Raw genomic sequence first — 16,716 nt, forward strand, 5'->3', positions numbered from 1 at the left:
CAGGAGAGGAGCTGGGTCAGGGAACACAGGGTGGACGTGGGGAGGAGGGAGTGGGCCACTCACACCTTCCCTTTGCTCGGCCTGCTTGTTTTAACCCCAGGTGGCTGAGTGGGCTCAGACACAGCCCCAGGGCTCCCTTATCTGGCTCTGGGACGTCCCCTGGGAGGGAGATGAGGCTGTGGGCTCCCTGAGGACACACCACACCCACAAACCACACCCAGAACGATGGGGAGCAGCAGGGGTCCTCTGCCCGTGGCCATGGCGGCCTGTCTGTGAGTGCTGGGCAGTCTGAGGGAGAAACGCCTAACTTTCTGCCACAGCTGCATGGCCTGGCCAGCCCCCAGCTGACCCTCAGCTGACCCGTCCTGTGATGGGCCCCATGGCAGCCCCACTCTGCCACTTAACCAGCCACCTTTATGAGCTGGAGTGGGGTGGGGAGGAGACCCCAAGAACCACCCCATAACCGCTGAGCTTCCCATGTGCACTAGCCTGTGTGGCCCATCTCGGACCCCATGAGTGCAAGCAGCCACAGGACGCCCCACTCCAGCCACCTGTCACGTGGCACTGGCCCACGTTCAGTCTCTGGTCAGACTGGGGTCAGTCGCCAGGTCCCAAGGAGACTCCCCCCGAGGCCTCGGCCAGGTGCCCCCATAGGACAGAACTGGATCAGGAGTGGACTCCACGTGGCCCATGTCCTCCTGTGACACAGGGACCCGGCCACCAAGAGGCCCCTCCCCATGCCGGCTCAAAGTGCAAAAGGCTTTCTGAGAAAGACGCTCTTGTGTCCCTACATCCGCGATGGCTGAGCAGTTCGGCTCCCTCTGCTATTCCTCAAGCCTCATTAGTGTCTCTGCTCAGGGATCGCCAAGGTGCCAGGCTGCCGTCTGATCCGGGAAGCACTTGTCCCTCTGCCCATGCGTGCTCACAAGACGCAGCTGACACACCAGCCCCAGGCCCGGCCACTTGCTCCTGATTCCCCAGAGCCCGTGGTGCCAGGTGCAATGGCACCTGGGAGAATCCCCAGGCCCGCAGTGGGGTGAGGGGGGGTGGTCCGTACGTGACGAGGGCACTCCCTCTGGTGGATGGCAGGCCACATTCAGCACCCAGGCGTCCTCCAAACGGCCTGTGGGAAACAGGACTTAAGACCAGGCCCTGCGGGCAGCCCTGGGTCAGGACCCCTGGGGCAGAGGCAGATGGGCCCAGCACATCACACCTGCTCAGGAAGTGCCACCGTCCCAACCTCCTGTTTAACAAGGGACGACCCCGTCTTGTCCCCTAGGGTGAGCATCCAGGGACCAGGCCGTGTCCCTCTGGAACAGTGTGGTCACTGCAGTGAGGGGCGGGCCAGCAGCCGCGCTGTTTCCCATCCTGCCCCATCTATGGCCACCTGGATGGCTTGTTAACTTGAAACTGGAAACAGGAAATCAAAAGAGAAAAATCAACGAAACCAAAAGCAGGTTCTTTCAAAAGATCAATAAAATCGATACACCTCTAGCCAGGCTAATCAAGAAAAAAGAGAGAAGACACAAACGACCGCGTTTCCCCGAAAATAAGACCTAGTCAGACCATCAGCTCTAATGTGTCTTTCGGAGCAAAAATTAATATAAGACCTGGTCTTATTTTACTACACTATAATACCGGGTCTTTATAATATCATATCATATCATACTGGGTCTTATATTAATTTTTGCTCCAAAAGACGCATTAGAGCCAATTGTCCGTCTAGGGCTTATTTTCGGGGGAACAGATTAGTAACATTGGAAATGAAAGAGGGGCCATCATGACAGGTCCTGTGGACATTAAAAGGACAATAAAAGAACAACTGTCTGCCCACAAATTTGATAACCAAGTTGAAATGGACCAGTTCCTTGAAAAACACATACTAAAACTCACATACCAAAACTCACACAACTAGAAATATATAATCTGAACATGCCAATATCTAATAAAGCGATTGAATCAACAATGAATAACCTGACTGGCTACCCCACTGCTGCAGGAAGCCACTGTGCCCCCGACCCGGCCCCGTCCCCGGGTCTCCTGCCAGGGCTCCTCTTGGGGCTGCAGACACAGCACAGAACCCCACTCGGTCAGAGGACGGGCCAAGGAGGAGCGGTGAGTGTATGTCTGGGCACAACTGCATCTCGGTGTTGACTTCTGGCCGGCCAAGAGCCACCCAGGTGTGGACAGACAGAGGCCGGATTCACCTCTCCTGGGCTCCTGCAACCCGCTTTCTCTGTTGTTAAAAGGGGCGGGGTGGGGACAGCAGATGGCTTTGGGGTCCCTCTCTGACTCAGCATCTCCGGAATAAAAACCACCAAGACCGTTTCCTGCCTGAGGCGCCTCCATCCAGAGCCCAGTGTGGATGGCGGCTGCGTCAGGGCCATGCCGAGGGTCCTGGCGAGCCCCTGGCCGGTGTGTCCAAGAGGGCCTGGTGGACACCCCTCCATGTGTAACGCGGAGCAGGTGTGACCCACAGATGCAACTGCCTTGCAATCTGCTCGGCAGATGAAGCACAGCCTCTCAGATCAGCTCACCATTCACAGATATTCTTTCCTTTCCTTTCTCTTTCTGAGCAAGACCACACACAGAAACACACTTGCATCGTGCACACGTTATCTTCTGTAGGACACTTGTCCAGCCCGAGAAGAAATGGGGTCCTGGGGCAGGCGGGTGGTTAAAGCCACAAACGGCTTCAATTTTTACTGAAATGGGCAGAGCTTTGCAGAGGGGATATTGAGAAATGAATTCTCTGCCATTTTTAGAAACCAAGCAGTAAAAACCCACAAGAGGGAGGGTGGTGCTGGAGACAGGCGCTCTGTGCACTCGTGACGGCTGCCCATTCTCCACCCCCAGGTGAGCGTGCCCCCCCGCCAGGCACACAGAACATAGCTGCTCTGGCTCTTGGCCCATTTTGCTGGCCCTCACCCATAGCCAGACCTGGCCTGTCTGAGAGGACATCTCTCTCCTCTGAGCCCCGGGAAGGCTCCAGTGCCATGGGAGTCACTCAGGGTGGCTTCTTGGGCTCCCACGCCCACCTGCCTTTGGGCAGCGCCTCTCAGCTCCACACTGGCCCTCAGGAGCCTCCTGCAGACTGAGGTCCCGCCCCGGACTGCGGGGCACAGGCTGACCAGGACGTTGCCCGTCCTGGGCTGTTTGCATGGATTCCCAAGGCCCAGGGGCCATTTGCCATAATAGCTTTCAGAGCCGGAGACAACGACTGGTCCAGGGTCCACTACTTCCGACCCGAGACTCTCTCTCCAGCCACCCTGGACACATGTTCTGTGGACACCCACGTCCAGCTGTCCGGTCTGTGCTGCCCGCCGGGGGGTTAGAGCCACTGCCCAATGGCCATCTCAGGGACACTCAGCAGAGCCACTTCTGTGCACGTCAGCAGCCTCGCAGAGCACAGAAGTTGGCTCCAGACTCGCCTGCTGGATGGGCTCTGTCTCCAAGGGAAGACGCGGTTCAAGGCGCTGACAGCCTTGTTTATTTTCAATGGCAGAGACAAGCTGTTCACGCCACGTTGCACTCCAGCACTTGGACCACCTGTTCCCCGGCAAACTCTGTGTTGGGCCTTACAGGACCCTGTCTCCCCACCTCCCCTGCTGCTCCCCCTGTATGGGGATGGGGGTGGGGGCTGTGCCGAGCTGGCTGGGGAGAGGCAGGGTCACTGCAAAGAGCCCACCACACGCACTGGCTGCCCACAGTGACAATCTGGGGCCATGGGGAGCAGGCAGAGGCCCTGCACCTGACTGGGCACTGGTGTGACTGAGCCGGTTTCACAGAGGGAACGTTTCCTGCTCGGATGAGATGGTCTCCGGATTCCAGAAGCACCTGGAGCCTGTAGGATCAGTGATCACAGGTGAGGCTCAGCCCTCTCCTTCTTGCAGTTGCTCTTGCCAGCACCACAGCCACCCCCAGCCCATCAGCGTAGCCAGTTCCCCGTCCAGACGCAGAGGGACGAATGCAGGCACAGCCACGGGGCTTACAAGCAGCCCCACTCTGCACCGTGTGACATTCCAGTGCTGGCAGGGACACGTGGGTCAGGAGCAGCTCCTCGCACCTGCAGCCACCGTCAGCCTTGAGGGCCGAGCCGACATCCTGGTTTTGTGCCTCAGGCGCCCGCTGTTTGTGGACAATGGCACAGCTTGAGCGCAGATCAGCAGAGTGGTGAAGACAACCATCCCTGTCTGTGAAGCACTGGACTGTGCGCCAGCCCCATTCAGAGCGTTCGGGTCCCCGGGAGGGGGAGGGGTCCCACAGGGCCTGTCTTCTGGCACTGCTCGTTTCCTGGGCTCCACTCGTTCACAGCAGCCGTCTCTCCAGGGCAGGAGAAACGACAGCGACTTTAATTTATTGGCAGCGGCTGCGGAAGTTCCCAGACAGCTGTGGCCCCAGCTTCTGGTCACTGGAAACTGGAGCCTCCCTGGAGATCTGTCTGTGTCTGATTCCTGGCACGTTGGTGCTTGGGTTTAATTGCGGCTCCCTCACTGCGTGACCCCAGAACGCCATTTCAGGGAGCACATGGGGAGGGGGAGAGTTGATCCATCTGTTTTCTGAATTAGTTTAAAAAGTCGGGGGAGGATCCCACCGAAACTCGGCAAGGGGTGGAATCGTTCTGGCTCTAAACGCTTTCAACGCCAACCGCGCACACTGCCCTTCGGGCTGGGGGCGGGTTGCCTGTGATTGCAGCTCCTGGGCGGCTGACCTGGCAAGTCTCGGTGGGGGTGGGATGCGGCAGGTCCCAGGCCAGAGGCCCTGAGGCCCCTCAGGTGAAGCCCTGGGCCTGGGACAGGGCGGAAGATCTCGGGCCCTTTGGGACGCGCTGGGGCCAGGCGGTGGGTGGAGAGGGATTTCAGGGCTCCGGGCAGAGCCACCAGGCGCCCTCCGGTGCTGAGCCCACAGGAACCCCACGGTGGGCTGAGCACACGGGCAATCCTTGGCCTGGCTTTGCTGCCCTGCGCCCTCTCAGTTGGACAGAAGTGTTTGTGGATGTAATTAAGGATCTCACGATGAGATCATCCTGGATTGGGGCGGGGGGGGGGTGTAAATCCAATGTCTGGTGTCCCTAGAAGAGACAGAAGAGGAGGGACTCAGACACAGAGAGGAAGAACATGTGAAGACGGAGGGAGAGGTTGGAGTGACGCAGCCACAAGCCAACAGACGCCTGGGGCCACCAGAAGCTGGAAGGGGCAGGAAGGAGCCTCCCCTGGAGCCTCTGAAGGGAGCGCAGCCCTGCGAAGCCTTTGTCTTGGACTTCTGGTGTTCAGATTTGTGCAAGAATAGATTTCTCTTATTTGGCGCAGCCGGTGTGGCCCTTTGTTCTGGTGGCCCTAGGACACTTGTACATCCACCGGCTCGGGAGACCTGTAGCCTTTCTGTGGCCTTCATGACAGGCAGAAGCACAAAAGGTGTTTCAGGTCCCAGCGTTTTCAAAACATGAGCACTCGCCCCCGTGGTTTTAAACAGAAGCTTTCTGAGTGTCTTCTCAGAAAGAAATCTTCTCAGGAGATCACAGATCTGATACAAATGCAGGTATTTTTAATACATTAGATGGGCGTCTTTAAACAAGCTGTGTAATCATTGCGTCTGGTCTGCAGGCGAGTTTGAGGGGCGGGGGTGGGGGGGACAATGACTTGAGCCTTTGCTCACGGGTTCTCCTTTCCTGCCTCTTGCCCTGGACACTGGTGCCTGTGCTCCTGAGCTGCTGTCATGGGGAGACGGACAGGCCACCTGGAGGCCACCAGAGAACGTTCCTCAGAAGTCCAAGGGCTTCTCCGTGGCTTGGCCCTGACTCCCCCAGGTGCATTGCTGAAGGGGGAAATAAAGGGGCAATGTCACGGGGCTCCCCACACTGAGGACAATCCAGAGGGAGGTCTCCAGGCTGTGTGTCCAAGAGGGTCCCTGGGCTGGAAAGACCCTGCCCCCACTTGGTGCTCCCTCCATGGAAGGGTTCTCAGGAGCGGCCGGTGGCCACAGGAATGGCAGGTGAGCCCAGGTCTGGGGTCAGTGCCAATGTGATTGCTTCTCCCTCATCCCGGGGAATAAATCGTGACCCTCGACAGGCGCTTCCGACTGTACACATCCTGCTGGGCGAAGGGCCAGAGCGCACTGACTTACACCGAGCACAACCTTGATTTTGGCTCCAGACCAGCATGTGCTGGATGGTCCGACCCTTGGGGCTCCCAGATGACACAACCCCGATGCCTTTTCACTCCCTCCTGACCCTCAGGAGCTGGAGGCTTCGCGGTCCTGCCAAACAACTGGGAGATTCTGCCCCGGATAACAGCACCCCGCGCCTGCTGTGAGCAGTTACAATTGAATAATTCCTAAACTGGGATTATTCCCACACAGCCCCGAAACCCAGGAGGCTGGAAGTGGAGTGTTTTTTAAATAGAAGAACCATTCAGGAGTTGTAAGACCACAAAACTCTGAAGAATGCTCTTAACCTTTAAATATGTCAAGGGAGAGTTATTGAAATTTACAATAAGTTCACCTTTTAACAGACAATGAGCTAAAAATGTTTAAGTACAAATAATGTTGCTCTTTTTCATAAGCCTTTGTAAGATTTACTCAAATACAATGGCTACCTTCAACTTTGTTTCTGGGATGACTACGTTTCTTGTTATGTTTTCTTTTGCAACATTGTTTTAACAATTCCTTTGAACCAAAGTCTTCTATCATAAACTGCCTCAGATAGTTTTGAAAGTAGGCAGTGTTTAAACTCCGAGGAGGACCTCCACTGGGGGTACTGGACTAGCTCTTCTGTCAGGAACAACCATAAAATTGTACAGAGTGTATCAGGTGACTATTTATAGACACTGGACAAGTCGCAGTGCAAGACTGTGGTCCCTGAGAGCAGGGAAAACTCATGAGGTGAGCCCCACTTCTCTTCTTGGGGACATTTTCCTGATGGTGATGGTAAGAGCTGGGGTCTTGGCAGAGCGTGGCTATTCCAGCTGAGGAGGTAGAAACCAGAGAATGGGCTACAGAAGGGGCTTGAATCTGCAGAGTAAGGCCTGCATGGTGGGGGGTCTTCAGAAGCGTGTGAGGGGCTCTCCTATGGGTTCTGGGCTGGCAGGGGTGTGTGCACAGACCGAACCCTTGAAAGGCTTATGGAGGGGGTGGCTGGCAGTCAGGCAGAGCTGGAGGGGAAGAGGCCCCATTCACATCGAGGATCCCCCTGAGATGCCAGCAAGCCCACACCTTAGGATGAGGACCATGCCCTGGGGGAAAGCTTACTCTAGACTCGCCCTAAGTAAGCCCAGGACAAACTGATGAAACCTGCCGAGGAGACTGAGTGTGGATTGGAGTCCTCCCAAGTTACAAGGGCCGGGCTTTCCACAGAGCTGCACTAATGAGGCACAAAGGCGAGTGTGCACAAGTTCAAGTCTGCAACTGCTGAAACAAGAGTCAACACTCTTTGAAGGAAGGTAACCAGAATCCACAGTTTCTTCAATGTGTCACGTACAATGTCCAGTAAAAGATTACTAGATGCAAAGCAATAGGAAAATGGGACCCCTTGATAAGGAAGAAAGCAGTCAGTGAAGAGACATCTGAGTGAACAGTGAGAAGCGGGAAGCCTTCTCACTCAGGTGTGACCAAGAACTGCACGAGCTCTCACAGGACTTCGATAACGTAAGGGTACAAGCTGACAGCTGAGAGTAGCCATTACAAGAACAAACACAAAGGGGCATGTCGAGAAAAGTGAACTGAGGACGTAGAACGGACGACTCCAGCTCCGCCCTGCCTCCCCTCTGGTGATGATGGAAAGCCCTAGAGATGGATGGTGGTGCAGGTCACACTTAAAGACAGTAAATTTCATGTTACCATATTTTGCCACAATAGAAGAAAGAAAGGTAGAGACTCCTTTCCCCCTCCTAACACAAACCACTAGGTACCAGGGGGGAAGTTTGGCTCCATTTTCTCTGGTGGAGAGAACGAGCCCCGCCCCAGGTGTGCACGGGTCTGACGTCCCCTCACAGGCCCCACCCGGCCTGGGCTTCCCGAGCCGGCCACAACCCATCAGCCGGAGTCCTATCCCAGAGCTGAGACTGAGCTCTGTGATGAAAACAGCTCTGGGCTGCTGTCCCCGAGCTCATGAGCGTCTCCTGGGAATGAACCCCTCACGGGGTCGCTGGGCCACTCACTGCCCTGGGCGCCGCCCGAGCCTTGGACAGGGCGTGCTCTTCTCTAACTCCAGTGCAGTTCTCAAAACCCAGAAACCAGACTTAACTCTGATCCAGCATCATCATCTCACCACGGACCGCGTCAGAGTTCAGCGACTGTGGCAGCAACAGTCTTTACAGCAATTCCCTTCCGCTCCAGGGACCGATCGTGAGCAGGCACTGTGAGCAGTGGCCGCGTCTCCTGGTCCCCTTCAGTACAGCCTGTCTCGGCCCCTCCTGGCCTGGGCACGTGGTGAGTGCAGGCCAGCTGATTTTAGAACGTCCCTCAATTAGGGGACTAAGGGATGGGATAGACGGTCCACGTTCTGGGCGGGGTGCTGTGCTCTCAGTGCCTGGAGTGACGGCACCGGTTTGGGGGTGTTCACTTTGGTGTCGCCACATATCCCCAATATCATGTTACTTCTGTGGGGACCCTGTGACTCGTCAAACTTCACCATGAAGGACAGCATCACCGAGGCTCAGGGGCTGCGATTCTGGAGCCCCTGGGTCACGGGCAGGTGAAGGAGTGGATGCAGGGACGGGGAGGGCGCCTCTGGCCACAGCAAGTGGCACAGGACAGAAACGCTGAGAGAAAGATCGATGGTCTGCTTTCATGGGAACCAGTTTTCTCCCACTTTGTGGAGACAGGTCTTGGCTGCCTCTGTCTCTGTGGAATCACATCAGCCTTTGACGGCCTGGTGTTCACGATGCCGCCTTGGGCTGACATGTACTCCTCCTGCGGCTGCAGCTGCCCCGGGGAGGGGGCACCCCCACCCCACTGGCCCCCCGCAGCCAGGAGCACTTCTGTTTGCATTAAACATGAAAGAGGTTTTCTTCTAAAGCAAACGAAGAGGCAGGGAGCCCCCAGGAGAGACCTGCTGTGAGAACCCCTGTCCTGAAAAATGGCAATAACAAAGTGCTGATACAAAGAGCCCTCAGCCGGGGTCTCATGAGGGTGGGGCAGGCAGCCAGTCTGGGGCTGAGTCCTGGGGGGGTCTGAGGGGGGCGCCCTGGGATGAAAGGAGCCTGGACTAGCGCTTGGCCCAGTCCGTTCTGAGGGGATGCTAACTCTCCCCAGGCCTCTTTCTCTGTGGGTCTCAGCTCCCTGCTCTCCCAGCTGCCTGCTGCACGCAGCGCTCAGTGGACAGTCACTGAGACACAGGCCCTGCCCCACCTGAAGCCAGCGACGCCCAGCCTGTGACAGCAGGACCCGCCTCACACCCAAGAACAGGGGCACGGCCTGAACTGCAGGAGACCAAGCACGGCTCAACGTCAGCCCACGCAGGCAGGGTCACGTGTGGTCAGCTGCCACCTCAGGGAGCCGCCTGAGTGATGGTGGAGGCATGCTGCTTCTCAGAGGGGCTCCTACCTGTGTCTTCCACTCCTGAAGTCGTCCCTGTGACCGACTATCTGTTTGGGAGGACTGGGGTTAGAGGACAGACCGGCCCAGGGTCCGGGACGTTGCTGGCCTAGAGACGACCCTGCCCTCCCCAGAGCTCTGCTCAGCCTGTTGTTGGCCCCCCTGGCCCCTGCCTATATACATAGTGAGTAATCAAAGTTGCTCAGAAATCTTATCACCAAACCACCTCATTTCTAAACATGAACGAACTGTCTGCAAGTGCCCAGAACGGGCTCTCACAGACGTGGAGGCTGGGAGAGGGCCTGTGGGGGAAAGGGGCCATTTTGATTGGCCAACACCTCCAAACGCGGCGGACAAGACAGAGACACAGGGACACAGGCTTCTAGCCCCTCTCCGGCCAGATGTCACTTTAAAAACAGTGGACATTTGCCCAGACCTGCCACGTTGCCAGGAAGCCTGAGTGGGGAGCATAACCCCTGGGAAATCTCTCCTGCGATGGCAGCTGGCCGAGCAGAAGCCAGGAAGGGGCGGGCCAAGGCCATGTCCCTGTGAGGAATGTGCTGTGTGGGACCCCAGGGGCCCCTGGGGGCACCACATGGACGAGCGTCTCTTATAATCAGCCCATCACTCGCTCCCAAGCACACAGACGAGGCCTTCACAGAAAAATGGAAGCTCCGTTCTCTGAGGGCATCGGGCAGCCTGCACGTATGTGGCAAACACAGGTGCCGAGGCTGGACCAGCCCGCAGTCCACATTCAACTAACCATCGCTGAGTGGACGGCCGGCCAGGACCGCCCCAGGCTGTGGGTGCCACAGCCTCCAGCATGAGGACTCAGAGGAACGGCTCTTTGGGAGGTGGAGGTATGAGGATCACATGTCCATTCCGTGGGACCAACCGAGGGCCACGGGACTGAGAGAGGGCGCTTTGGGGGGCGAGGCTGCGCTCCCCCTGCTCTGTTGTTTTTGCTGATCGCAAACCCAGACGGCATCTGGCCACGCCCTCGGGGGCCTGAGTGGAGGCGTCTCCTGTGTAGGCAGCGAGCTGCAGACCTGAACCTGCCACGTCATACCTTTGAAGGCAGGTGACATGGCTGCTGCCTCCCAACTCCCCAATGTGGGCCAGGAGAGGCCCCTGGGCAGAGCTGGTTGGAGACAGGCAATTGGGGAAGAGAAGGAAGCGGAAAGGTGACTCCCGCTGTTCACGGCTCTGTCTGCCTCTAGCTCAGGGCAGATGGCCGCGGTGGCAGCCATGCCTGTGACGCATCTCCCCACTACGTGTGGCTGCTCGGAAAGGGGTGGCTCTCCGCGCAGGGGCACCTGTAGCCACAGTGCTCAGTGCAGGTGAGGGGGGCCCACAGCTTGATTCTGCCCACATTGCCACAGCCCAGGGATGCACGTGCAGACCCATACTCTGCGGACTCCCTGCCCTGCACACTGTCCCACTGGGCTTCTGATGCAGCCATAGGGGACGGTTCTGCTGGCAGGTTGCTGTGGCTCGGCAGTGAGGGGGCAGCCAGACAGGGACAGCGGCTGCTCTGGCCCCTCCTCCCACCCCCCAGGCCCTCTGTCCCTGGCCTTCCCTATGCCGCCCTGCCCTGCCATGGCTACCCACGTCCTAGGGCCACGATGCCATTCAAAGTGGCACTTCTGCATACATTATATAAGACTAACCACCAGGCTGTACACCTGAAACTAATATAAAATAACACTGAATGTCAATTGTAACTGAAAAAGAAATAATTTAAATAACAACAACAAAAATGACATTTCTGTCAGAACTCCCCCTGTGGATGCCCCTGTCTGGTGGCCCCTGCCTGACAAGCCTTCTGCCCAGGGCCGGATTCTCCACCCGGCCAGGCTGCCTCCTCCAAACCAGCTCCCAGGGTGGGCTCCTGCCTGGGCTCTCCTGGTGCTTCACTCAGACCCGCAGAGGCAGCTGGCCATTCGGCCCGTGTCGTCCACCACACACAGGCTCCCAGCTGCCACCACGCCCAACATCGCAGGGTCTTGCAGCAGAAACAACACTGTCACCACCACCAATGACAGTGCCACCGAGCTCTCCTCGGCACCAGGAACCAGGCCAGCGCTCCCCACAGCTCTCTCTGGAAGCTTCTGTCTGTTGAGGTCGGGGCTATGATTGCCCCATGTCACAGATGGGGAAACCAAGGCTGAGCCAAGCATCGGACTCAGCTCCATCTGCCAAGTGTGGGGGAGGGCAGGGCAGCCAGGACGCACTGGGGAGCAGTCTGGGGGCACCTGCTGCCGAGGAGGCAAACCTGGTCTTGTGGGGACACAATGCTTTCTGAAAAGCTGATGAAAGGGACTCTTTCTAGGAAGAGGCCAGTAGCAGCACGCAAGTTACCTGATGTCTCAGGGAATCTGGACACACACAGCTGAGGCCCATCCATGGCCCCCAGGGAGGTCATGATCTGAGGGTCCCGCCCCCATTGATAGAAGGGGGGGACGAGATACGGGGGCTGAGACCTGGCAAGGTGGGAAGAGGGGGGGTCAGGCTGCTCCCCAGGCTCCGTCCCATCCCCCGACCCTCTCCCCAGCTTCCCAGGAGTAAAATTTCTTGTTGGCGTTTCTCCTGCTCCCTGTACCCCGAGGGTACACAGATGGGGAACCACTTTTAGGGTGAAGGAGACAGACTTGCTCGGGCTTTCCTGAGGGTGTGCCTGCCAACCTTGCCCCCAGGTGAGACCCCCGTTTCTCCGCAGCCCTCTGCCCCGGCTGCGGCTGCTCACCTGGATGACGATCTTGATGGTGGCAGTGCCCACAACGGGTGTGCACACCAGGCCGCCGGGATGCTGGCCGTCGGCGCTGCGGTTCTGCTGGCCCATGGTGAACAGCATGGGCACCGCCAGCAGGCCGGCGGCGAGCCAAATGGCACCGATGAACTTCTTGGTGCGGCTGCGAGACATGAGGGTCTTGGCCTTGAAGGGGTGGCAGATGGCCAGGTAGCGCTCCACGCTCAGGCTGGCCACGTTGAGGGCGGTGGCGTAGGTGCAGGCGTCGCGGAGGAAGTAGTAGCCTCGGCAGGCGGCGTCGCCGAAGGCCCAGGGGTGATGCACCCAGATGAAGTTGTACAGCTCCACCGGCATGGCGAGCAGCAGGATGAGCAGGTCGGACAGCGCCAGGCTGCCCAGGTGGTAGTGCACCGTGCTCTGCAGCTGCTGCAGCGACTTCTTGCGCGCTAGCGTGAACGCCGTCACCGCGTTGCCCACCGTGCCCACCACGAACAGTGCCAGGTACATGGCTGTCACCAGCGCCTTGGAGTAGATGTCCGTGTTCACGTCCAGGTCACTGCTGGGCGCAGTGGAGACGGGCTCGGATGCGTTGCCTGAGCCGTTGCGGAAGCCGGGGGCCAGGAGAGCCGCCTCCAGCCCTGATGGGGGTAGCGGGACGACGTGGGCGCCCTGGGGAGCGCGCGCTGAGCTATTTAGGCTCATGGTGAGCGCGCTTGTGCAGGTCCGCGGTCTGTCCAGCGCCTCTGAGGCAGGAAGCCCGGTGGAAGGAACCCGAGGGGAGGGCGCGAGAGAGCGAGGGGAGGGGGCGCGCCTTTCAGCACGAAGGGCCCGACCCAGACCGCGCCACCCGGGAGCGCTCCGGGCTTGTGCTCGTCTGGGGCTCGCGGTTTCCTCCTGCTCCGGACTCGGGGCTCTGGGCTCCGCGATGGCCCCGGCTTCCTCGGATCTCCACACCTCGTGGTTCCTGGCCCCTCCGGCCGGCTGTGGCTACCGGACCAGCCTGTGGCGCCAGCGGAGCGCACGCACAGCTGCCCGGCGCGCTCACTCTCACCCTCGCGCTCTCCGCGCACTCCCGCCCGGCACACCTCCCCCCACGCCCGCGCCCTCCGGGGCTCCGCGCCTATGCTGAGCTAGCGGCGGGCGTGCCCAGCCGTGGGGGGCGATGGAGGGGGGAGGAGGCGGCCCCAGCCAATGTCCCCGCCCCGCCCGGGTGCAGGGCTGGCGGTCGCCCCCGCATGCTCCGAGGCAATCCGGGCTGGGGTGAGCGCCCCAGGAAACTGGAGTTCCAGCAGGTGCGCCCGGGATATTGGCCCTTTCCAGGCGCCCTTCCCCAGGCAGCACGCCCTCTTTTCCTTGTATTCTTAACTTTCCCGCCCCCAGGAAGGGAGCTGCCTCTCCTCTCCCTCTGCTACACCAGCTCGCTCAGCGGGGGAGAGGGGGCAATGCGGGACTTCCCGCTGGGATGGCTGAGCCGCCCCTCCTGGGGTGCCCACGTGGTGCCAGAAGCTGGGCCCCCAGGAGCTCTAGCACAGGTGGCTGAGGTGAATGAGGGGGGCAGAAAGCAGGGAACAAAGCAGCCCCTCTCTGTGAAGGCTGGGTACCTGCACCCAGCTCCCTGGGGTGGACTTGTGCTGCTGTGGGTGTAAGCGGGCAGCCTGGATTTGGTCATCAGAAGTCACCCTCAGAGCCAGTGCCAGCAAGGTTTGGGAGGGGCAGCCTGGAGTCACACCTCAGGGCCTGGACCTGGCTGGCTGCACCTGCTGTGCTGGGAGTTAGACAGAGCAGGACTGAGGGGCCGAGGGGTGCTGAGGGAAGAGGGTGAGGCTGAAGAAGACCTGCTCAGCCCAGGGCCCAGCCCCACCCAGCTGGGGGAGAAGTTTAGGCTCATGAGCTGATGGCCAGCGTGGGTCCATATTTATTCCTCTGTTGTCAGCTTTCTTTGGGCTTGCCTGTCCCACCAAAACTTTATTGTCACCAGGGAGTCCTACGGTGTGAAATTTCATGCTTAAAAATTTAGCCTTGAAAGCAAACACTAGCACCGCTCTGCTGGAAACCAGCACAGCAGGCTCTGGGCAACTCGTGGCTTCCACTAGGCATTGCTCCTTAGCAGCTGGGTGTGAGCGTTAGCTTCTCGGTGCCTCACTTAGTCCCCAGTTGAGTGGGAATAGTGGCTGAACAGACGGATGCTTGTGGGCCAAAGCTGTTACTGATGTGGCCAGGGCTGGCACACAGTAGGCCCTCAGTGAGCAGCTGTGCAGTGAACGCTGTGGGACGCTCTGGGCAGCACCTTCCGAGGGTGGAGGGTGAAGTGCCCAGGCCAACAGAAGTTGCTTCAAACCTACCAGATTAGACCAGGTTTGTTCTCTGGGAGACGATACGTCCACCAGTTAAGTAAACACATCTTGGCATTGGGACCTCTGTCCATGTCACCAAAGGAAGTGATGGTGCCGGACTGTGTCAGACCCATGTGTGCTCACGGACGTCTCAGCACCCATGGTAATGCTAGGTCTGACCAGGAATGGTGCCCCCTGCCCACCTCTGTTGGGAGCCCCCTGAGGGAAAGGCACCTGCCAGTGGCCACTGGGGCCTGTCCCTTTGCCAGCCAGTAGCCGTAGCTGCTCAGGACGATGGCAATGACAACGTGGTCCCACCTGGCCGCTTAAGCTCCTTGTTTGGTTTTCAAACCCCTGACCTTTCTGCTAAGCTGGGCTTCTTTTCAAAGATTTCTCTTTGAGCCAGCCTGGAAGCTTGGGAAATCATAAAAGGCAACCTAGAACAAATATTATGACAAGGCATTTGCTTAAAACCACCAGGGAAATGTCACTTGGAGGCCTTGTCCTACAAAGTGTGCGGCAGGCCTGGTCCGGCTCCCTGGCAGCCGGCTGGAAACTGCCCTTCTGTGCGCCCAGGAGTCTGGACGTTGCAGCGGCAGCTGCCAACTCCTCGGGGGCTGGCCCTCTCTCTCCTGATCCCCCGACATGAATGTTTCCTAAACAGCCGGGGCCCTTTAAAGAAAGAGTTGGTGGTCACTCGGGAGGGCCAGGCACCAGATGGGGTGTGTCTGTTGGTGACTGGCATACCCTTGGCACTTGGAGGGCTTCAGGCGGGTCTGCCCCCTGCAGCTCTGTGGCCTGCGCTGCTCCAGGGCTGCTGCTGAGTCTTGGGGATCTGCTGCCCAGCCCTCCAACTGCTGCGTGTGACAGGAGCTGGCCCGGCCCGTGTGCAGCGAGGGCTGAGATGTCTGCGTTTTGGGGCAAAGCAGGAGTTTTGGCTGAGAGGGCAGCAGGCACAGGGGATGGCCAGGATGGCTCCAGGTTTCCTTGAGTCCCTGTGCGATGCAGGCCATGTGGGGGCCTGTCTGCTGAGCAGGGGAATCACCTGTGTCCTGGGGTGGAGATCAAGTCCCAGAGCTGCCAAAGGAAAGATGCCTGGATGGCCACAGCCAGCGCCGGGTCCTTGTTTGCTGGCTACTTTGTTCCCTGGATGCTGCCTAGTGCGTGGGTGTTTGCTGAGGTAGTAGAAGAGAGAAGACAATGGATTGTGTGGCAGGAATGTGCAATGCCTCGGTCGCTGCTTCCACAGGTAGTGCCGAGAGGCCTGAGACAGGTGGCCGCGTGCCACCCATGCTGCCCCCAGGCCCGCAGCTGTGGGAGGCGTGGCTGGCCAGGACGACGAGCAGTGGTTGTGATGAGGACTTTATTTCTCTGGCTACGCGAATTCAGGCCTTGGAATCACAGTGCCAGCGGGTCCCTTCCACCTTGGAGGTCCCTTTCTTTCCTCTGGTCCCTGTGTCACGGTTGGGCAACTCTTGCTAGCAAGAAGGCTTTTTCCTAAGTTTAAAAAAATGTCACAACAATGCCCGTATCCCTCATCTATTTATCTATTGCTGCATAACAAAATACCCCAAACTGAGTCGGTCAAAATGACAGACGTTGTTATTATCACCATGTTGTTTCCTACAAGGCTATAGGTAGGAAAGGGCACTGTAGGTCTATTTACAGACAGTAAGGAGATGTAATACGCATAATTTGTAGCATTTAGCTGTACATTTTCCCACCCGCATAATGCAAATTGCCCGTGTCCCAGAATGTGCAGTATCCTCAGGAGGATTTAAAAATAGAACAACACACGTACACATGTAAGCAAAGTGCGAGGACCAGCGGCTGGAGGGAGGTGGCAGGGCCTCCTTCTAGCCTGGGTCCTCCTGGGCTCACGGCAACTTGGGCTGTTGGTGCCCCCGAGGCCCGGCCCCCCTCCCTCACATTTCCAGGGACCCCCTCGGCCCTTGGTCCCAAGGAAGAACCAGAAGAGGGACAGGGCGTGGCTGCTGAGAGTGCAGCCTGCTACCGTGGGGTCTGGAGTGCAGGTGCACGTGTCCAGTGTTCCCCACTGCCCCGGCACAGGTGTGCGGGCTCCCAACTGGGCTGCTTCTCCGC

At 58.6% G+C, this 16,716-nt stretch overlaps 1 protein-coding gene across 1 annotated transcript in view; it reads right to left on the reverse strand.

The window, feature by feature from the left end:
• Positions 1-12,982, reverse strand: part of NTSR1 (neurotensin receptor 1) — a 29,534-nt gene extending 16,552 nt beyond the window's left edge. The window contains exon 1 of the mRNA XM_033094416.1: positions 12,278-12,982. Coding sequence (XP_032950307.1) covers positions 12,278-12,982 — 705 coding nt within the window. The remainder of the gene's footprint in view (positions 1-12,277) is intronic.
• Positions 12,983-16,716: the final 3,734 nt, after the last annotated feature.

This window comes from Rhinolophus ferrumequinum, chromosome 23 (assembly GCF_004115265.2).
Source record: "Rhinolophus ferrumequinum isolate MPI-CBG mRhiFer1 chromosome 23, mRhiFer1_v1.p, whole genome shotgun sequence".
Taxonomy (NCBI): domain Eukaryota; kingdom Metazoa; phylum Chordata; class Mammalia; order Chiroptera; family Rhinolophidae; genus Rhinolophus; species Rhinolophus ferrumequinum.